This window comes from Pygocentrus nattereri, chromosome 18, assembly GCF_015220715.1.
Source record: "Pygocentrus nattereri isolate fPygNat1 chromosome 18, fPygNat1.pri, whole genome shotgun sequence".
Classification (NCBI taxonomy): Eukaryota; Metazoa; Chordata; class Actinopteri; order Characiformes; family Serrasalmidae; genus Pygocentrus; species Pygocentrus nattereri.
This window is the reverse complement of record NC_051228.1, coordinates 4,675,336-4,698,464: the sequence shown is the minus strand read 5'-3', so window position 1 is coordinate 4,698,464 and position 23,129 is coordinate 4,675,336. Positions and strand designations below refer to the sequence as shown.

General features: G+C 40.4%; 4 protein-coding genes across 4 annotated transcripts; all 4 read left to right on the top strand.

The window, feature by feature from the left end:
• The first annotated feature begins 1,752 nt into the window (after positions 1–1,752).
• On the top strand, positions 1,753–2,769 carry LOC108433207 (trace amine-associated receptor 13c-like). Its single transcript, XM_037547441.1, has 2 exons — positions 1,753–1,830; positions 1,942–2,769. Exons 1-2 carry the CDS (start codon positions 1,753–1,755, stop codon positions 2,767–2,769), a joined length of 906 nt encoding a protein of 301 aa, XP_037403338.1.
• Positions 2,770–8,190: 5,421 nt separating this feature from the next.
• LOC108433206 (trace amine-associated receptor 13c-like) lies at positions 8,191–9,213 on the top strand. Its single transcript, XM_037547440.1, has 2 exons — positions 8,191–8,268; positions 8,380–9,213. The coding sequence occupies exons 1-2, from the start codon at positions 8,191–8,193 to the stop codon at positions 9,211–9,213; spliced, it is 912 nt and encodes a 303-aa protein (XP_037403337.1).
• Positions 9,214–12,378: 3,165 nt separating this feature from the next.
• Positions 12,379–13,401, top strand: LOC108433205 (trace amine-associated receptor 13c-like). The gene is made up of 2 exons (XM_037547014.1): positions 12,379–12,456; positions 12,568–13,401. Exons 1-2 carry the CDS (start codon positions 12,379–12,381, stop codon positions 13,399–13,401), a joined length of 912 nt encoding a protein of 303 aa, XP_037402911.1.
• A 6,138-nt stretch (positions 13,402–19,539) lies between these two features.
• On the top strand, positions 19,540–20,571 carry LOC108433204 (trace amine-associated receptor 13c-like). Its single transcript, XM_017707643.2, has one exon. It carries the CDS (start codon positions 19,549–19,551, stop codon positions 20,569–20,571), a length of 1,023 nt encoding a protein of 340 aa, XP_017563132.1. The 5' UTR covers positions 19,540–19,548.
• The last annotated feature ends 2,558 nt before the right edge of the window (positions 20,572–23,129 follow it).

Here is a 23,129-nt window from a genome sequence, read left to right as displayed (position 1 = left end):
TGTGGATCTGGAGAAGGCATTCGACTGTGTTCCCCGGGGTATTCTGTGGAAGGTGCTTTAGGAGTACAGGGTACATGGCTCTTTGCTATGAGCCATTCAGGCCCTGTACAAACAAAGCTGGAGTTTGGTTTGCATAGCCAGCACTAAGTCAGACTCGTTCCCAGTGAGAGTTGGAGAGTTTGACTTTGTCACCGATTCTATTCATAATTATTATGGACAGAATTTCTAGGCGCAGTCAGGGGATGGAGTGTGTCCGGTTTGGTGACCTCAGGGTCACATCGCTGCTGTTTGCAGATGATGTGGTTCTATTGGGGACATCAGGCCGCGAACGTCAGCTTTTGCTGGACCGGTTTGCAGCCGAGTGTGAAGCGGCTGGGATGAGAATCAGTACCTCTAAATCCGAGACCATGGTTCTCAGGCGGAAAAGGGTGGAGAGCCCTCTCTGGGTCGAGGATAGGCTCTTGCCTCAAGTGGAGGAGTTCAAGTATCTTGGGGTCTTGCTCACGATTGATGGTAAAAGGGAGCGGGAGATTGACAGGCGGATTGGTGCTGGGTCAGCAGTGATGTAGGCTCTTTACCGGTCTGTTGTGGTAAAGAAAGAGCTGAGCCATAAGGCAAGGCTCTCGATTTACCGGTCGATCTATGTTCCCACCCTCACCTATGGTCATGAACTTTGGGTAATGACTGAAAGAATAAGATCGCGAATACAAGCAGCCGAAATGAGTTTCCTCCGCAGGGTGTCTGGACTCTCCCTTAGAGATAGGGTGAGAAGTTCAGTCATCCGGGAGGGACTCGGAGTAGAGCCGCTGCTTCCTCACGTCGAGAGGAGCCAGCTGAGGTGGTTCGGGCATCTGGTTAGGATGCCTCCTGGACGCCTCCCTCAGGAGGTGTCACAGGCAAGTCCACCTGGGAGGAGACCCCGGGGAAGACCCAGGACACGCTGGCGTGACTATATCGCCCAGCTGGCCTGGGAGCGCCTCGGAATCCCCCTTGGAGAGCTGGTGGAAGTGGCTGGGGAAAGGGAGGTCTGGGCTTCATTGCTTAGGATGCTGCTCCCGCGACCCGAACCCCGGAGAAGCGGAAGATAATGGATGGATGGATGGATGGATGGATGGATGGATGGATATATATATATATATATATATATATATATATATGGGCCCATGGTCTGATGGTAATGGAATCCATGCATGAGCCTGTGGCTCAACCCATGTGTGGGCCCATCACTATTATTTACAAAGTACATGTAAGAGCCCATAGCACTATGCTGACAGAGTGCATGTATTGGCCCATCGCCCCTTGCTAACAGAAGGCATGTATGTGCCCATTGCCTTTGCTATCAGTGTGCATGTAAGGCCCTGTGGCCCTACACTAAGAGAAGCAGATGTATGGGCCAGTCACCATTTACTAACAGTGCATGTATGGGCCCGTGTCTCTACACTAACACACTGGAAATATAGAGGCTGTGGCCTGATTGGCTGTGGCAATGGAATTCATGTATGAGCCTGTGGCCCAGTGCATGTGTGGGCCCATCGCCCTTTGCTTACAGAGTGTTAAAAGGTCAGAAAGTGTTAATGTGTTTTTGCATGTTAGATAAGTAAATGATGTAATGACAAACTAGCAACTCACGGGTCAGTGGGAGGGTTCATGCTAAAGTATAAAGAGACATGCCAGAAAGCAGATGGCCCAGTTCAGTATTACTGAACAATACAGCTGGATCAGATCCAGTTGGCAGATTTTTGACTGTGCCAGATGAATAACTCAGACTACAGCCGAAACATTACAGTTCAGTACTGCTTTCCTGACAATAACGCATCTTGCAGAAAGGAGGTGCAAACAGGTCCTGCTTATATATTTCTGTTCTTTTTTCTCTCATGTGTTTCTGTGTTCACTGTGTTTCTGAACCTGCTGGTGATCATCTCCATCTCTCACTTCAAGCAGCTCCACACCCCCACCAACCTGCTCATCCTCTCTCTGGCTGTGGCGGACCTTCTCGTGGGGCTGTTTATTATGCCTGTGAATATAATGCAATTGATTGACTCCTGCTGGTATCTTGGACAAATCGCGTGCTGTATTTTTCCAATAATCAGTGATCTTTCATTGTTAGCATCTCTCTATTGCCTGATTTTCATTGCAGTTGACCGGTACATTGCTATTTGTGACCCTCTACTTTATTCTGCTAGAATGACAGTTTGTAAAACTGCCTTGTTTTTAATTCTAGGCTGGTCCATTATCTTATTCTACATCATCATTTGCTCCTACTTTAATGACTATTTCCTTCAGTCTCAGTTATCCTCTCAGTGTTATGGAGAGTGTGTACTGGTCATAAACTATTCTTGGGTCATCATTGACCTAATAGTGACATTTCTCACTCCTTGCTCTGTTATACTGATCTTGTATTCAGTCATTTTTCATGTGGCAAGGCATCAAGCTAAAGCTGTTAGAGCTGTAATAAATGGTGCCTCAAACACACATGGACGCAAAGTTTCAGGCTCTTCTGAAGCCAAAGCAGCAAAAAAATTAGGCACTTTAATTTTCATTTATCTTGCTTGCTGGATACCTTACTATTTAAGTTCTCTCTCAGTTAAAAGCATGACATCTCTGTCAATGGTGTGGACTGTGTTTGGCTGGCTGATATACATTAACTCCTCCATGAATCCAGTTATGTATGCCATTTTCTACCCATGGTTCAGAAAATCAGCTAAATATATTGTAACTTGTAGAATATTTGAATCTTCATCATCAAGGTTTAATCTATCTAAGCTTTAAGGTTAAGAATTTATTTTTTAACTTGAGGCTGAATTCAGGTGACAAAGCCGAGACCAGTTTACTATCATTACTCACTTTCAGGACAATGTCATGTGTGTCCAAATACATTGATTAGTTTGTTTGTATTCTATAGTAAACTAGGCAGCTTTGTAGAAATGTATCACATTCTCTTCAATCTGATGCTGTGGATCATGTATCCTTATTTCTTTTTCTTATACAGTGGGTTGCAAAAGTATTCATACTCCTTGAACTTTTCCATATTTTGTCACATTACAACCACAAACATAAATATATTTCACTGGAATTTAATGTGAAAGACCAACACAAAGTGGTATACAATTGTGAAGTGGAAAGAAAATTATACATGAATCAAAACATTTTTTACAAATAAAAAACTAATAAGTGCGACGTGCAAAAGTATTCAGCCCCCTTTTCCCTGAGTGCAACCAATTGCATTCAGAAGTTGCCTGATGACTGCTAATGACTCAAAAGGGTCCACCTGTGTGTAATCTAATCTCAGTACAAATACAGCTGCTCCGTGACGGCCTCAGATGTTGGTTAAGAGAATATTGGGGAGCAAACAGCATCATGAAGTCCAAAGAACACACCAGACAGGTTAGGAATATGGTTTTGGAGAAGTTTAAAGCAGGCTTAGGTTATAAAAAGATTTCCCAAGCTTTGAACATCTCACGGAGCACTGTTCAATCCATCATCCGGAAATGGAAAGAGTATGGCACCACAGTAAACCTGCCAAGACAAGGCCGTCCACCTAAACTTACAGGCCGAACAAGGAGATCACTGATCAGAGAGGCAGCCAAGAGGCCCATGGTGACTCTGGATGAAATGCAGAGAGCCACAGCTCAGGTGGGGGAAACTGTCCACAGGACAACAATTAGTCGTGCACTACACAAATGTGGTCTTTATGGAAGAGTGGCAAGGAGAAAGCCATTGTTAAAAGAAAACCATAAGAAGTCCCGTTTGCAGTTTGCCAGAAGCCATGTTGAGGACACAGCAAACATGTGGAAGAAGGTGCTTTGGTCAGACGAGACCAAAATAGAACTTTTTGGCCACAATGCAAAACGCTATGCGTGGCGGAGAAATAACACTGCACATCACTCTGAAAACACCATCCCCACTGTCAAATATGGTGGTGGCAGCATCATGCTCTGGGGGTGCTTCTCTTCAGCAGGGACCGGGAAGTTGGTCAAAGTTGATGGGAAGATGGATGGAGCCAAATACAGGGCAATCTTGGAAGAAAACCTGTTGGAGTCAGCAAAAGATTTGAGACTGGGGCAGAGGTTCACCTTCCAGCAGGACAACGACCCTAAACATAAAGCCAGAGCTACAATGGAGTGGTTTAAAAAAAAGAATATTCATGTGTTAGAATGGCCCAGTCAGAGTCCAGACCTAAACCCAATTGAGAATTTGTGGCAAGATCTCAAAACTGCTGTTCACAAACGCTCTCCATCCAATCTGACTGAGCTTGAGCTGTTTTGCAAGGAGGAATGGGCAAGAATTTCAGTCACTAGATGTGCAAAGCTGGTGGAGACATACCCTAAAAGACTTGCAGCTGTAATTGCAGCAAAAGGTGGCTCCACAAAGTATTGACTCAGGGGGGCTGAATACTTTTGCACGTCGCACTTATTAGTTTTTTATTTGTAAAAAATGTTTTGATTCATGTATAATTTTCTTTCCACTTCACAATTGTATACCACTTTGTGTTGGTCTTTCACATTAAATTCCAGTGAAATATATTTATGTTTGTGGTTGTAATGTGACAAAATATGGAAAAGTTCAAGGGGTATGAATACTTTTGCAACCCACTGTATATATATATTATATCTATAATTCTTTTGAAATTGTCTGCTACCTGTTTAGTCACCCATTACACTAGATGTTTGTTAGTGGGTACATTTTCCATATTCAACTAAGTTTTCCTCAAATCTGCTGGGTCCTTTGTTTCTTAATAGCATTATGCTCAGATTTGTCTTTAATTATTAAGATGGTGAAACTTACATCTAAGAGTTTTATAGACATTAATAACAGAAATAATCTGAAAGAAAGACAAAGTTCATGTATGGCCTCAAGTTTTACACTATGCTTAAATGTAACTCTTCAAAATGAATAAAAAATCTATTGCTGTTTTCATTTAGTAGTGCCACAGGGTTTAAACGGTTCTTCTGGCTGATTCATTTGTATCATTTCATAGTTTTGTGTTCAGCATTTGAACCATTTTGCTCTAAAGATCTGCCAGTAGCAGTGACAAATATTTAGTCACTGAGGTGATCACATGGGATGTCTTCCTTTATTATTATTGTCATTAATTACTCTAAACCTGACTATGAAATACGTAATCAGTTGATATATATATATATATATATATATATATATATATATATATATATATATATATATATTTCAAGAGGGTGCTCATAATCAGGGTCTCACCAATAGGGACACTGGAGGTGAAGCTGAACCTCACAGGATTTTGACCCAAATGAAAGGTTAGATGCACGTATCAATGCAGTTTATTGACGTATTGATATTCAATCAGTTTATTGGTCAAAGAATGTTGGAGACGGAGCTGCTGGGTACAAGGAGAAGAGGTAGACCTCAGAGAAGGTTTATGGATGTAGTGAAGGTGGACATGGAGATGGTTGGTGTAAAAGTACAGGAGGCAGTGGATAGGGCAAGATGGAGGCAGATGATCCGCTGTGGCGACCCCTGAAGGGAGCAGCCGAAAGAAGAAGAAGATGATATTCAATCAGTTAATTCTCCTATTCAATCTACCCACTAATGATAAGCTTTACTATATGATCAGCCTGGGATTTTAAGGGATTCATGAATTTCTCTTAAAGTATTCTAATAGGCTGAAAATAAAGTGTCATCTCTTTACTGGGTATAAATAAAAATAATGTTCTTGGGTTTTGGCTTTGCCACTTTTTGGAGCCTGGTAAAGTTGAATGACCATGTCAAATGTTTGGATCTATAATAATGCTGTGCAACCTTCAACAGGTACAAGTATTCATCACAGTTGCCTTTATCATAGTTATATTGAGACTCATTTAGTTTCTAAATGAAAAAAAGGCATATAAGCTGCAATAAGAGTGGGTCTCCTGATCATTATGAAAGAAGAGCTACTACCCTGGACTCACAGGCAATTGAATTTAATGAGGCATAACCTCTTCCACCTCTTAGGAATTTTGCTGTGATTGTTTCTGTTTGCCATGCAATATAGAAGTCAGAGGAGAAGCAACAGAAATGAAGCCTCTACTGAGTATTTATAAAAATATGAAAACTCAAAAAATATTGGTAATTCTTTGGTTGTCTTGGAATGAAGCCAACTACCAAACTTCTGGACAAAAAAGTCGATCACTGATATAGGCATAACCTATCAATCCTTCTTATCTCTAAGTACCTCTTTCACTGGCGATACTGAGGGGATGTTAATCTGCACAGCATCAGCATAATCCTAGAGTGCCCCTTGGTGGTGACAATTGGAGCCTTTCATCTTCCTCTCTTTACCAAGAGACTTCAACTCAGGGAATTACCATCTGTATCCCACCACAAGTCAGTGCCTGCTTGCTGCATCTCACTATGAACATAAAGAAATTAAGATCTCTCATCCACACTCTGCTGTTTTTATTTTGGAATATTTTTGTCATTTCAAGAAATGCATCAGACAAGAGAAGACAACACTTTGGATAATTTCACGGAGTAACTCGCCATCGCTTGGGACAGTCAGATCATAATATGGTCTTTCTCATTGTGCAATTTACTGAAGGGCATAAAATAGGCCACCAGTCAAGTGAAACAGTGGGTCCCACAAGCTTAATCACTGTTTAAGCAAGCAAACTGGACTGTCTTGACGATTTAGATAAACTGGCAGAAACAGCAGCGGTACATAATACACCAATCAGGCATAACATTCTGACAGTGCTGCTAGAGTTTTTAAACACTGTGTCCACTCACTGTCCACTCACTGTCCACTCTGTCAGACACTCCTACCTTGTTGGTCCACCTTGTAGATGTAAATTCAGAGACGACAGCTCATCTGCTGCTGCACAGTTTGTGTTGGTCATCCTCTAGTCCTTCATCAGTGGCCACAGGACGCTGCCCACAGGACGCTGCCCACAGGACGCTGTTGGCTGGATGTTTTTGGTTGGTGGACTATTCTCAGTTCAGCAGCGACACTGAGGTGTTTAGACCAGCAGCACTGCTGTGTCTGATCCACTCAGACCAGCACAACACACACTGAAACACCACCACCACGTCAGTGTTGCTGCAGTGCTGTGAATGATCCACCACCCAAATAGTACCTGCTCTGTGAGGGTCCATGGGGGTCCTGACCACTGAAGAACAGGGTAACAAAGTATAAGAGAAACAGATGGACTACAGTCTGTAACTGTAGAACTACAGAGTGCAGCTATACAGTAAGTGAAGCTGATAAGATGGACAATGAGCATAGAAACAAGGAACAAGGTCATAATGTCATGCCTGATCGGCGTATATACATTTTTCACAGAACCTTTCCATCCCAAGTAAGACGATAATTCTTTTAAATAATTTTAAAAGAATTGGTTCACTGAAATGGTCAGGATTTTACATCAGAAAAGTCCTTGTGCTACCAGATTCTTAAATCTGTTTTTAATAGAAAGCAGGTTAAAATGAACAAGGTGGATTCCACTCTTTGAATTTTCAAAATTGGTGCCCCCCCAGGGGTTCTTCATGACTGTGTATCTGATTCAGCTTGGGTCAAATTATACAACTGTGATTTGAATTGGTATCTGATGATGATAAAACACCATACAGGGACATGGCTAGAGCCTTACTAGTCTAGAGCGTGGTGAATAACTTGTATGTTAAAAAAAAAAGGTAGTTGGGTTCAGGAGATGGACCTACCATCCCTGACCATAAAGTGCAAAGGGGTGAAGTGGAAAGCTCTTTCCTGGGGCAGATAGGTTGCATCCAGCACAACAGCGATATGGTATCAAAAACAGGGGAGAATCCATACAGAAGAAATAGGTATAGAATTGCAGCGAGAATACACTGGTAAAACATAATGTGAGAGGGCAAAGTGAGTGCTCTTACTGGGAGAATGATGAAGCTGGAACACCAAACACATGGAAATGATCAGATGTGAGAATGTAATCAGATTTCAGGGGCAGAGACCTCTGCTGGCCAGTCATATGACTGCTGCAGGCAAATGCAACATTATGCTTGTGCCAAGCCAGTGGTGTATTAACTGTAGACTACTATTGTGAACACCCCCTCCTCCCAGCAATGTACGTAATAAGAGCATTTTGAAAGCCAGGTCAGTTACTGATGTACTAAAAGAGCCAATCACTGAGTGGGATGGTTCAAGCTTAGGTATAAAAATCTATTTGATGGTGTCCATTTGGCAGATCTTATCTTTTTCAGATGGAGAACACAGACTATGGGCAAAACATCACGGTTCAATACTGCTTTCCTGATAACAACTCATCTTGCAGAAAGGAGGTCCGAGCAGGCCCTGGGAATTTATTGCTTTACATTTTTCTCTCATTTCTATCAGTATTCACTGTGTTTCTGAACCTGCTGGTGATCATCTCCATCTCTCACTTCAAGCAGCTCCACACTCCCACCAACCTGCTCATCCTCTCTCTGGCTGTGGCGGATCTTCTGGTGGGGCTGATTGTTATGCCTGTGAACATGATGATGTTAGTAGACTCCTGTTGGTATCTTGGAAAAATAGGATGCTCTATTTATCCACTGATCAGTTTTGTCTCAATGTCAGCATCTCTCTGCAGCCTGGTTCTCATTGCAGTCGATCGATACATTGCTGTGTGTGACCCTCTGCTTTACTCCACTAGGGTCACAGTTTGTAAGACCTCATTGTTAATTATTCTGGGCTGGTCTTTAAGTCTGTTTTATGTCTCCATTACTTTGTACTTCAATGACAATCTCCTTCAATCACAAATATCCACTAAGTGTTATGGAGAGTGTGTAGTGGTCCTAAAATATTCCTGGGTGATCATTGACCTAGTGGTTTCATTTCTAACCCCTTGCTGTGTAATATTGATCTTGTATTCGGTCATTTTTAATGTGGCCAGACGTCAAGCTAAAACTGTTAGAGCTGTGGTGAACATTTCTTTACACAAACAAGAAGCCAAAGTTTCAAACTCCTCTGAAACCAAAGCTGCGAAAAAATTAGGTACTGTCATTTTTGTCTATCTTGCTTGCTGGATCCCGTTTTATTTAGGTTCTCTGTCAACTGACAGCTTGGTTTTTGTGTCTGTGCTATATACTGTGTGCGGCTGGCTTGTACTTATTAATTCCTCTGTGAATCCACTAATATATGCCATTTTCTATCCATGGTTCAGAAAATCTGTAATGTTTATTGTAACTTGTAGGATATTTAAGTCCTCATCTTCAACGCTTAATTTGTTTCCCAAACAGGTTTAATTTCAGACTGGTCCTGGCTGACCAGGACAATGTCACAGACAAAAGCATGGATGCACAACAATTGTGATGATGTATTACACATAATAGTGTATTTTCCCCTCAAATACAAAGCACATAATGGAAAACAGAAGGAAAGGTACAAAAATGCCTCTTTCCATGGAAAACTGAATGTAGCAAAGCCTTAAAACTCAAGGTACACAATTGTAACCACTGTTGTAGAGTTGAGGGTACATTTACATTGTTTGCATACTTTTTGTGAACAAAATGTACTTGCACAGTGTACCTTTTTTGACAGGGTAAGGTTCTGCCAGAATTTCTGACTGGAGGCCCAATGCCCTGCAAATGATAGTGCTTTCCCTGCTTTAACACACACACTTCTCAGGAATGGTTTGTTCGATTAGTTCTGGTGTGTTAGGAGCAGGAAAAACACTAACATATGCCCTAAAAGCTTTAGATTTTACCCAACTGTTGTCCAGGAGACCCACTGCCTTCGAGTTCTGTCTTTGTTTAAAGCTGAACCGAATTGTCGATCATTCATGAGAACTATTCCTTGTGGCCCTTCAGCTGCACTGTAATTTTTATTTTGCAACATTGTGAAATAAATGTGGGTGTTCTTTTTGTGCTCGTTGTTTTGAGATAAAGCTCAAAAGCATCTTGTTAGTTTAAAATATTTTTCCTAACTCTTGTTGAAGGTACTGATCCAATAGAAGATTTTAGGCTGGCTCAGGGGTGGCAAACAAGGCTTTACACTATTTATTTACTTGCTGTAAATAAGTGACTGGTTATTTTGGACTTCTGTGGACCTAAGAACAATTCTGGCACCATCGGGTCATATGAACACTGGCTAAGAAGATGTTGTAGAAAACAATAACACAAACAGCTTACCCCAAGCTCAAAAATAAAAGAAAAGGCTTTCTAGATACTCAAGCATTAACCTGAGGTGACCCCATCATCATCTAAAAAAACAGGAAAATCAAACCTTTCTTTGTCACGCTCTGAGGTGAGGAGCCCCACTGCCTCATCTCACCTGATCTGGCTTACCACACAGGCAACTCTTTTTTGTGGCTTTTACATAGACTTTGTTTCTTCAGGTAGCCTTGACCTTCAAACACCTTTTTTTTCCCCTAAAAATGCCATGTCATCCCTCACCAACTGTTTCAGTTCTATTCATTCATATTCCATAAAATAATAGTAACTGCCCTTACATTTAATTATACCATTATCTATAAGTCAAACACACTTTCAGAGGACGGGGCTATATTCTTGATTACATCACATCCATTCACACATCCCACCTTTCTGTTATTATTAATCAAGATAGTACAAAGAAGTTGTTATTCCATTGATTATTCCTCATTGTGACTAAACCAGTTATTCCTGATTGTGACTTGACAAGGAAGTGTGAAAATACATGTTTTGTAAAGGAAATGGATGAAAAATAAAATCATGGTCAAACCAGGTTTGTGTGTGTGTGTGTGTTTGTGTGTGTGTGTGTGTGTGTGTGTCAGACATCTAAAATGTACAGAGACAAGGAAAAACAACACAAAAAGTGTGATCTAAACCTGCTGTCCATAATACAGTTGCAGCAGTTACAGAATACAAGTACAATTTCATAATAAAATTAAATAATTTTATGTTCATGTTAGATTCATCTATGTCATGGAACCCCCAGCTTAAATTGCTGACATGCTGTTCACGACAAATCCTCATCTGTCCATTACTGATGAATATATGCGCACTGTAGACTCAAATTCTTGTTCTTGACTAAAAGGAGCAGAACCAGTTGCGGTCTTTTGCTATTGTAGCCCATTCTCCTCAAGGTTTGACGTGTTGTGTAGTCAGAGATGCACCTTGGGCGAGAGTGGTTATTTCGGTTACTATCAGTAGGGTTTTTCTCCTCTGAACTCCAATATTTTGTTTCAATTTTAAAGATTGTTGTCTGATCCCAGGAGATCAACAGCTTGTGAAACACTGTAACAACCCAGACAGGCACAAATATCCACACCAAGGTCAAAGTGAGATCATTAATTATCCCACTGTGATGTTTGATGTGAACTTTATCTGAACCTATGTCTGACTGAGGTCGTTTATATGCGCTTAATAATCTGAAAACTGCAGAAAATCTCATTTTGTCAGTAATCCGTTCAACACGTTCAACATGCTCCTGAGTCATCAGATAATGAGAATCTCTGGCTCAACATGAATCAGGCAGGAATCAGATTTCTATTTTACAACCAACCAATAAACTTTCAGAAGGAGACGTGATGTAAAACTCAAACTTCATGCAACCTTGCTTTTTAATACATCGTACCACTTTACCTGAAAATAGGCACATATATTATTCAGAAGATCAAGAATATTCAAATCTTTTATTTCATGTTTGGTTTCGGTGCCACCGAAATGTTTTGCTGCGTCTCGTGACATCCACTGTCTGATCTTGCACGTGTGCAGACTAAATATTCCGATAGAAATCAGAGCATGCGTTTACATGCGCTGAGAAATCTGATTGCTGAGCTAAGATCCAGCTCTTCATCAGATTTCTTAATCGGATTTCTCGACCGGAGTATGGTGTTTACATGATCATCTGAATGATCGGATAGCTGCAGAAATCCGATTATGTTTGGATTATTTTATTATTTCCTGCGTATACACACTCAATGATTGAATGCATTGCACTGCTATCACATGATTGGCTGTGTTGATAAACCTGTTCTTAAGCAGGTGTTCAGGTGTTCAAAAAACAGTGGCTGCTGATTGTTTACGACTATAACATGTCAAGGTAAACAAGCACAAATGACACTAATGTGTTCCTTTTTACATATTTTAACCAGTTCCTAAGAGTGATATGTTGAATAAGTATGTTACCCATTTTTACACATTTAATGTGCTATTACTTTCTGTTCGAGCATCACATGTCCCAGTATATGTAAGATACAACTAGGTGTTAACACATATTTGTTGAAAGTAACCACCTTCACCTCCCTAATCTATTCTCAGTTAGCAAGCACTGTCAATAATGATGAAACTTTAACTGTCAGATGAGTAAGTGACAGTTAGGATAAACTAGCCAATCAGGTGTCAATGGGAGGATTCAAGCTCTTGTATAAGACACAGAAGCATACTTCATGTATCATGTCCAGTTGGAAGACCTACTATCTACTTCAGATGGATGTCAGAGACTACAGACAAAACATCACAGTTCAGTACTGCTTTCCTGACATTAACTCATCGTGCAGAAAGGAGGTCCGAACAGGTCCTGCTTATATATTTTTGTTCATTTTTCTCTCATGTGTTTCTGTGTTCACTGTGTTTCTGAACCTGCTGGTGATCATCTCCATCTCTCACTTCAAGCAGCTCCACACTCCCACCAACCTGCTCATCCTCTCTCTGGCTGTGGCGGATCTTTTCGTGGGGCTGATTGTTATGCCTGTGAATATCATGCAATTGATAGACTCCTGTTGGTATTTTGGCAAAATGGCATGCACTGTCTATCTATTAATTGGTTTTGTCTCAACATCAGCATCTATTTGTAGCCTGATATTCATTGCAGTTGATCAGTACATTGCTGTCAATGACCCTCTGCTTTACTCCACTAGAAGCACAGTTTGTAAAACCTCATTGTTAATCATTTTAGGTTGGTCTTTATGTCTGTGTTACATCACCATGTATTTGCACTTTAATGACCATCTCCTTCAGTCTCAGATATCCACTAAGTGTGATGGAGAGTGTGTCCTGGTCCTAAAATATTCCTGGGTGATCATTGATCTAGTGGTTTCCTTTCTAACCCCTTGCTCTATTATACTGGTCATGTATTCAGTCATTTTTAATGTGGCCAGACGTCAAACTAAAGCTGTTAGAGCTCTGAAGAATGCTGCCTCACACAAACATGGAGTTAAAGTTTCAAACACTTCCAAAACCAAAGCAGCGAAAAAATTAGGAATTGTCATTTTTGTGTATCTTGCTTGCTGGATCCCATTTTATTTAAGTTCTTTTTCAGTTGAAAGTGTCTCATCTTCATCAGTGGTGTGGACTGTGTTTGGCTGGCTACAATTCTTTAACTCCTCTGTGAATCCACTAATATATGCCATTTTCTACTCATGGTTTAGAAAATCGTTGATGTATGTGGTGACTTGTAAAATATTTCAGCCCTCATCTTCAAGTTTTCATTCATTTCCTGCACATTTTTGATTTCAGACTGGCCCAGTTGTGCATCCTTAAAACCCATCTAGGATATACTAGACTACTCAAACCATTAGATCATTGTTGTGCCTTTGAGACTAATTTGCACAGAACCTCTGTGACCTGCAAGGTACCTGCAAAGTGCCCTTTTTCTGACAGCGCATCCTGATTCTGGAATCCCAATGCCCTGCATATTTTAATGATTTCTGATCTGATAAGTCTGATTGTGATCTGATTAGTCTGATCAGGTATGTAAGGAGTTTGTGGTCATTCATAAGAAGTATTTCCTGTAGCCATTCAGTAGTACTGTAGGGTTCATACATGTGTTTTGTAATGATTAATTTGCAGTGTTTTGGAAATGATCAATAATTTGTGGTTTATAAATACATAAACAGCATGGTTTGTCTCAAATACATGAAGTGTGGATATACTTTGCACTCCCTGTTTCATGGCAAAACATAAAATCATATTGTTATTACTTTTGAAAATTACTAAATCTGTCCATGAAATATATCTTAAATCCCTGTTGGGGGTGGTATACATGGGCTAGTGGGGCTAAACCCCTTCTTCACTTTCAAAGAAAAAAAGGTTTCAAATAAGGTCCTTTGCATATTTAATCAATGTAGGCATTTACATTGTATTACTTGCTGGTAATAAATTACTCAAAGTTACTTTTTTTGAATATCTACAAGCAAAGACAAATACTATCAACAAGAGGTTTTAAGACAAGACTAAATTAGCTAATATTTGGCTGATTTGCATCTAGACTAAACTGTAGATTTATACCACTTATCTGTGATTCTGTGTCAAGTGAGTGATTTTCACTCTGCACTGAGCCAACCACACGGACAGGGCTCAAATAAAGAGGCATTGGACTGTTCTTTTACTTCAGTCAGAGGTGGTACAGCAATACAAAAGTGGTTTCACATACGTGATCACCTGAATTAGAATCCCTCCTCAGTTGTTTTGGTTGCCATCTATATTCCACCTCAAACCAGTGCTCTGGAGCATCTTGCTATGCATACAATGAAAATCAGGATCTCTCATCTAAGCTGTGCTGTTTTTATACTGGAAGATTTTAAACATTCCAGCATCAAGTATATCACTGACACTATATTACCAAAAATCTTCACTCACCCATCCAAATCACTGAATTCAGGTGTTCCAATCACTTCCATGGCCACAGGTGTATAAAGCAGAGCCCCTAGGCCTGCAGACTGCTTCTACAGACATTAGTGAAAGAATGGGTCGCTCTCAGGAGCTCAGTGAATTCCAGCGTGGTACCGTGATCGAACGCCACCTGTACAACAAGTCCAGTCATGAAATTTCCTCACTACTAAATATTCCACAGTCAACTGTCAGTGGGATTATAACAAAGTGGAAGCGATTGGGAACGACAGCAACTCAGCCACGAAGTGGTCGACCACGTAAAATGACAGAGCGGGGTCAGCGGATGCTGAGGGGTATAGTGCGCAGAGGTCACCAACTTTCTGCAGAGTCAATCACTACAGACTTCCAAACTTCATGTGGCCTTCAGATCAGCTCAAGAACAGCGTAGAGAACTTCATTGAATGGGTTTCCATGGCCGAGCAGCTGCATCCAAGCCTTACATCACCAAGCACAATGCAAAGTGTCGAATGCAGTGGTGTAAAGCGCCGCCACTGGACTCTAGACCAGTGGAGACGTGTTTTCTTGAGTGATCTATCACGCTTCTCTGTCTGGAAATCCGAAGGATAAGTCTGCGTCTGGCGGTTGCCAGGAGAACGGTACTTGTCTGACTGCATTGTGCCAAATGTAAAGTTTGGTGGAGGGGGGATCATGGTGTGGGGTTGTTTCTCAAGAGTTGGGCTCGGCCCCTTAGTTCCTGTGAAAGGAACTCTTAATGCTTCAGCACCAAGAGATTTTGGAAAATTTCATGATCCCAACTTTGTGGGAACAGTTTGGAGACCTCTTGCTGTTCCAACATGACTGCGCTCCAGTGCACAAAGCAGGTCCATAGAGACATGGATGAGCAAGTTTGGTGTAGAAGAACTTGACGGGCCTGCACAGAGTCCCGACCTCAACCCAACAGGACACCTTTGGGATGAATTAGAGCGGAGACTGTGAGCCAGGCCTTCGCGTCAAACATCATTGTCTGACCTCACAAATTCTCTTCTGGAAGAATGGTCAAAAATTCCCATCAACACACTCCTAACCCTTGTGGAAAGCCTTCCCAGAATAGTTGAAGCTGTTATAACATCATATTAAACATCATATTAAAGCCTATGAATTAAGAATGGGATGTCACTCAAGTTCATACATGTGTGAAGGCAGATGAGCGAATACTTTTGGAAATATAGTGTACAAGAAACAGATTCTTACCAAACAAAAGTGGCCAATACTTTGGATCATTTCACACAATAACTTGCAGTCCCTTGGGACAGCCATGATCTTTCTCATTGTGGAATGAGACTGAAGACCATCAAATAGGGCACCAGACAAGTGAAACAGTGAGCCCCTCAAGCAGCAGTAAAGATTAATGACTGTTTAAGCAAACAAACTGGACAGTCTTTAAATGTACATGCCATGATGATTTAGATAAACATGAAGGAGTTGGTGTTTGACTTCAGTAGGTGAAGAGGAAAGCTCATCTTTTAAAGTTCCTGGGGCAGATAGATCGCACCCAGTACAGCACCTTTTAAAACTGCCCCTTTCTGAAAAAGCATAATACTAACACAGTTTTACCATTTGTATTTAATTTTATATCACTTTATTGAGACAAAGAATGTTAAATGAATATAGTATGAATATGTATGAATATATATATATATATATATATATATATATATATATATATATATATATATATATATTATGATGCCATGATGATGACGGCACATGTATACTGCGGCTGAGTGCTCTTTAATTAGCTTTCTGTAAGTTTACTTGTTACTGAGCATCATGTGCACATATGAACATAAAATACAGTGAACTTGAACTGATACGCATAGGTAATGTGCAGGTGTATTTTTGAGAAGGAGTTCCCGGACCATATATATATATATATATATATATATGTGTGTGTGTGTGTGTGTGTGTGTGTGTGTGTGTGTGTGTGTGTGTGTGTGTGTGTAAAATATCACCTGCTCTATCTGCCAAAAGAATTCACAATTATCATAATCACTGCTGTATATGTACCTCCAGACGTTAATACTGAAAGTGCCTTGGGTTAGCCAACGACAGGATGTCCATCCAGACGGACAGCTGGTAATAGCAGTGGTGATGTCAACCAAGCAAATTTAAAGGCTCTGCTCCCCAAATTCTATCAACAAATGTCCCATGCAAAGGGAAAAAGATACTGGACCATGTATACACCAACCTCAAGCATGGGTTCATAGCCTCACATCTTCCATATCTAGACCAGTCTGACCACATCTCTTTGTTTTTAACTCCAGCATACAGACCTATCAACATGCTCAAACCAACTGAGAGAAATTCAAGTGTGGTCAGAGGGAGCTCCTGAGCAGCTCCAGGACTGCTTGAATAGCACTGATTGGACTGTATTTGAAGAAGACAATATTGATATCTACACAGCTTCCAATGCTATTTTATGTAAAAAGTGGCATGGACAATGTCACCACTACAAAACAAACCAATGTCTTTTGGAATGTTCGACTTCTGTTATGGGTCCACAACAAGGCTTTTTACTTGGGTGTCAAGCAGCAGTATAGCGTAGTCATGGTTGGACCTGAATAGGGGCATCTGAGATGCCAAAGCAGCCTACAGGAGGAAAACTGAAAGCCACTTTGACAACTCGCTTGGACACTCGCTGCTCACGCAAGGTATACATCACATCACCAACTAAACCAATAATACCAACCCAGCTACCAACAGACTTTCTTACTGGCAGAGCAGCTCAGCTGTTTCTTTGGCCACTCTGAGACAGTGGGACCAAAGACTGCAATGACCACCACTCTTGCTCTAGAAACCAATTCATTATACAGCCTGCTGACATCACATGCACACTCTGGAACATCAATGTATGGAAAGCAGCTGGCCCAGATGGTATCCCAGGATTGATTACAGGCCAGTGGCATTAACACCAGTTATCATGAAGAAAGACTGGTTCTCAATTACATCAAGGCTGCTCTCCCACCTATACTAGAACCACACCAATATGCATGCTAACAGGTCGACAGATGTTGCCATTTCCTCTGCCTTCCACACGTTACTGCTCTACGTGGAACAGTAAGAAGCATATGCACAGCTGCTGTTTGTGGACAGTAGCTCTGCTTTTAATAACATGATACCTGGCAGACTATTTTCCTCGATGACCAAATCTAGCCTCCAGTATAACATCTGCCTCTAGATACACAACCTCTTAACAAACCAACCACAGTCAGTCAGAATAGGCCCCTACTGCTCCTCCACCTTGTCATGCACCACAGGAGCTCAGCAAGGTCATGTGCTGAGCCATTACTTCTACTCTATACACACAGGACTGCATACAAGCCCACAACACCAATGTGGTCATCAAATTTGAAGCAGCAGCTGACAAAAAGGCCTACTTTGAAAGACATCTACACTTCCTGCTGCCTGCAAAAGGTATCCAGCTTTATAAAAGACCATTATCACCCTGCACATGAACTGTCTGGTTTTCTCCCCTCTGGGAAAAGATTAGATGAATATTTTTTATCCTAAAGCTATTACTACTCTGAACTCTGCACTGAAACAATGCACCTCATATTTATTATTAATAATCTGTCAAGTACACACTTTTTAATGAATGGTGAATGGATATGGTTGACAAGTGTGTATGTTTGAGTTTTATGTGTGAATGTTATGTTTTTATATATGTGTATGTGTGGGTATGTTTATATATGTATATGTTTGATGATGCATGTATGTACAAAAAAGGGGAGAATCCAGACAGATGAATTGCAGCAAGGGGGGAGAGACCTCTGCTGGCCAGGCTTGGGACTGCTGCCAGCAGATGTGACATTATGTCTAGGTAGTGCATTGCAGTCAATTGATACACTGCTGTCAGTGACCCTCTGCTTTACTCCTCTAGAGTTACAGTTTGTAAAACCACATTAATTATTTTGGGCTGGTCTTATGTATGTTTCACATCACTGCTTTAATTATCATCTGCTTCAGATATCCAACCGGTTGTGGAGAGTGATCTTGACCTGTCCTTTCATTTCTGACCCCTTGGTCTGTTATACTGGTCATGTATTCAATCGTTTGTAATGCGGTGTGACGTCAAGCTAAAACTGTTAGAGCTGTAACGAATGGTGGTTCACACCAAGATAATGTTTAAAGCTTCAAAATCTTCTGAAGCCAAAGCAAAAAAAAAAAAATTTGCAACTGCAATTTTTTGTTTAAATTGCTTGCTGGATACTATTTTATCGATGATCTCTGTCAGTTGAAATTGTCACAACTTTGTCAGTGATGTTGACTGTGTTTGGTAGCTACAACTAAACTCCTCTGTTAGTCCACTATCGCTTGCCATTTTCTATCAGTGGTTCAGACTGTCAACTGAGCGTATTATGACTTGTAGCATATTAAAGTCTTCATCTTAAAGATGTTGACAGTCCTTGAAATTAATAGTAAGACTTATGCCTTTGTCTGTGTTGATATTTATTGAAGTATAAATATCTGTCTAATATCCAGAATATTTATTTCTGGGAATGTCAAACCATGCTTCTTGTACATGATGTGAGTGGCTTCCTCTCTGATGACACCCTTCAATCAATCAGTCCAGACATGTGGTGGTAAAATCAATGGTGGGTAAACCTTAAACGTCAGTGGGCGCCCAAAAGCATAACTACAAGATGACAACTATATACATCAACCAAAACTCTCTTTTCATTTCTTTAGTGTCTAAATAAAAGATTTAATATTTTAATTATGGGTGGCACGGTGGCGCGGTGGGTGGCACAGCAATTTCCAGGCCTTTGTTTGTTCAGTTTGAGCAGTCAGCTTAAACACTGTTACATTCCCTGGTTACCGTATGAATTTGAGATGAGTGAATGATGTCAGGGATTAGCCACTCATACAGCAGTGGGAGGACTCATATTTTGTTATAAAAAGACACGGCAAAACCGCAAACTAAATCAAATCAGCATTACTGAACGACTGGTTCAGTTCCAACTGGCCGACCTGCACCTAATTCAGATGAATTCCACAAGCTACAGACAAAACATCACAGTTCAATACTGCTTTCCTGACAACAACTCGTCTTGCAGGAAGGAAATCCGGACAGGACCTATTAATATATTTCTGCTCATTTTTCTCTCATGTGTATCTGTGTTCACTGTGTTTCTGAACCTGCTGGTGATCATCTCCATCTCTCACTTCAAGCAGCTCCACACTCCCACCAACCTGCTCATCCTCTCTCTGGCTGTGGCGGATCTTCTGGTGGGGCTGATTGTTATGCCTGTGAATGTGATGCAATTGATAGATTCCTGTTGGTATCTTGGAAAAATGGCATGCTGTCTTCTTCCCGTCATCAATTCACTTGTATCGTCAGCATCTCTCTGTAGCCTGGTTTTCATTGCAGTTGACCGGTACATTGCCATCTGTGACCCTCTACTTTATTCCACTAGAGTCACAGTTTGTAAAACCTCTTTGTTTATCATTCTGGGCTGGTCTTCAAGTCTGTTTTATATCATAATGTGTTTGTACTTTAATGACCATTTCCTTCCATCTCAGATATCCACTAGATGTGAAGGAGAGTGTGTAGTGGTCATACAATATTCTTGGGTGATTGTTGACCTAATGGTGTCATTTCTCGCTCCTTGCTGTGTAATACTGATCTTGTATGCAGTCATTTTTAATGTGGCAAGACATCAAGCTAAAGCCGTTAGAGCTGTGAGGAATGATGCCTCAAACAAACAAGGAATCAAAGTTCCAAGCTCCTCTGAAACCAAAGCTGCAAAAAAAATAGGTACTGTCATTTTTGTCTATCTTGCTTGCTGGATACCGTTTTATTTAAGTTCGCTGTTGGCTGACAGCTTGGTATCTGTGTCAGTGCTATATACTGTGTTTGGCTGGCTTGTACTTATTAACTCCTCTGTGAATCCACTAATATATGCCATTTTCTATCCATGGTTCAGAAAATCAGTAACGTTTTTTGTAACCTGTAGAATATTTAAGTCCTCATCTTCAAGGCTTAATTTGTTTCCCAAACAGTTTTAATTTCAGACTGATTTCAGCTGAAACAATACAATGTCATATACAAGATCGTGGATGCATGTACTTCATATAAAAGTATATTGTCCCCTGAAATGCAAAGCAGAAAATGTGAAACATATAAATTTCCCCTTTTCCTGATAAACAGAATGTTGTCCATCCTTAAAATTCATTTAAGATGCACTATTTGCACCATGTTTGTTGTACCTTTGAGGTCAATTTACTTTGTGTACCTTTGTGGCTAAAGGTACCTACACAATGCCCTTTTTTAACAGTGCATCCTGATTCTGGGGGCCCAATGCACTGCACATTTGAGTGATTTCCCTGATTTACCATACTCACTCGGTTTGATAAAGACCTGATAAGTCAGAGCAGGTTTGTCAGGAGTAGAGAAAACATTTACAAAGGTGTTCCTGTGGCCATTTAGTGGTAATGTAGGGTTCATACACTGGTTTGTAAGGGTTATTTTGCATCATTTTGGAAATAATTAATCACTTATCAGTGCTTTTATACGTACATAAACAGCATGGTTTGTCTCAAATACATGGACTGTGCTTTTTTTATCAAAATACAAAAACATATTGTTATGATCAAGGATCAAGCTGTAGATTTACACAGATTATCTGTGATTCTAAGATGTGTTGTGATATTGAACGTAGGGAATGACCCCCTAGATTCATAATCTATTTGAGTGAATCTTTATAAGGCCACAAAGCACTAAAGGTAAAACGTGGCAAAAGGTGCTCCAATTTCGAGTCAGTAGGTCTCCTCAAATAACAAAAAATTCTGGGCCTTTGTTTACTTTAGTTCTGATCCTAGTTTTTTTCTCTGTTTGTTTAGCAAATTTCCAGGAGAAGGAAAAACTATACTTTCAATGTAAGTCAGTAGAACCAATATATATATATATATGTATTGCTGCTGTCAGAACAAAACCTTGTATCTCCAATTTTGACGTTTTTCAATTTTGGACATAATTTGAAAATACCTGCTGTCCTTTACATTGTGTGTAAATTTCATGATGAGTGATGAGTGAGAATAAATGGCCCAGAATGACTTGGAAAAATCTCTGGTTCTGCTTACATTAAAAGTGAAGTAGACTTTCTCCTTCTCCTGTATATATATATATATATATATATATATATATATATATATATATGAGACCATATTTACTATATATATGTGAATGTCAAAGAACTTGGTAAAGAACAATGAAATGTATGAAAGTTTTTTATACATTTAAATTTTTATCCACACTCACAAATCTCAGTTATAAACATGTTTTTTTAGGAAACTAAAATGGTTCATCCATGGCATCATTTAGAGGATTCTTTGTGTCACTTTGTACAGTCTTCATATATAATCACAAAATAAAGACATGGCTTAAAATAAGTATTTACATGTACAAACTCACACAACTGCACTTCAGCTTGTGGATGTTTTGGATGATCATCCAAAATGAAAAATAAATGCTGTAGTACATTTTTTATCAAAATTGATGAAATTCGTAAGTATCAATATTGTTAATATTTACATATTAAATATTGGCATATCTAGCTGAGGGTATTTTTTCATTTACAAGTCATTTCTAATGCTCTGGGACACCAAACTGAGAGACATTATCTCCAAATAGAGAAAATAGTGGTGAATCTTCCCAGATGTGGCCAGTCTACCAAAATTCCTCCAAGAGCACAGCAACAGCTTTTCCAGGAGTTCACAAAAGAACTGATGAACACATAAGGACCTGCAGGCCTGGCTCACTTCAAATTAGACCAACATTCATGACTCCACCATAAGAAAGAGACTGGGAAAAAAATGTCAGCTTTGGAATTTACAAGACCATTGCTAACCAGGAGGGACATAAAGGCTCATCCTCAATTTTTGCCATAAAAACACCTCGATAACCCCAGGGCTTTCTGACATACATTATGTTGCCACAAGTATTTGCTCATCTGCCTTCACACACCTTTGAACTTGAGAGAACACGTCTCCACTGCTCTAGAGTCCAGTGGCAGCGCTTTATACCCCTGCATTCGACACTTTGTATTGTGCTTGGTGATATAAGGCTTGGATGCAGCTGTTCGGCCATGGAAACCCATTCCATGAAGCTCTCTATGCTGTTCTTGAGCTGATCTGAAGGTCACAGGAAGTTTGGAGGTCTGTAGTGATTGACTCTGCAGAAAGTTGGTGACCTCTGTGCACAATGCCCCTCAGCATCCGCTGACCCCGCTCTGTCATTTTACATGGCTGACCACTTTGTGGCTGAGTTGCTGTCGTTCCCAATCGCTTCCACTTTGTTATAATCCCATTAACAGTTGACTGTGGAATATTTAGTAGTGAGGAAATTTCACAACTGGACTTGTTGCACAGGTGGCGTTTGATCACGGTACCACGCTGGAATTCACTGAGCTCCTGAGAGCGACCCATTCTTTCACTAATGTCTGTAGAAGCAGTCTGCAGGCCTAGGGGCTCGGCTTTATACACCTGTGGCCATGGAAGTGATTGGAACACCTGAATTCAACGTTTTGGATGGGCAAGTGAATACGTTTGGCAATATAGTGTAGTGT

Coding starts and splice junctions, on each gene's coding strand:
- LOC108433207 (XM_037547441.1), top strand. CDS start 1,753: ATGAATAACTCAGACTACAGCCGAAACATTACAGTTCAGTACTGCTTT. Junction 1,831..1,941: donor ACGCATCTTGCAGAAAGGAG/GTGCAAACAGGT, acceptor CACTTCAAGCAG/CTCCACACCCCCACCAACCT.
- LOC108433204 (XM_017707643.2), top strand. CDS start 19,549: ATGAATTCCACAAGCTACAGACAAAACATCACAGTTCAATACTGCTTT.
- LOC108433206 (XM_037547440.1), top strand. CDS start 8,191: ATGGAGAACACAGACTATGGGCAAAACATCACGGTTCAATACTGCTTT. Junction 8,269..8,379: donor ACTCATCTTGCAGAAAGGAG/GTCCGAGCAGGC, acceptor CACTTCAAGCAG/CTCCACACTCCCACCAACCT.
- LOC108433205 (XM_037547014.1), top strand. CDS start 12,379: ATGGATGTCAGAGACTACAGACAAAACATCACAGTTCAGTACTGCTTT. Junction 12,457..12,567: donor ACTCATCGTGCAGAAAGGAG/GTCCGAACAGGT, acceptor CACTTCAAGCAG/CTCCACACTCCCACCAACCT.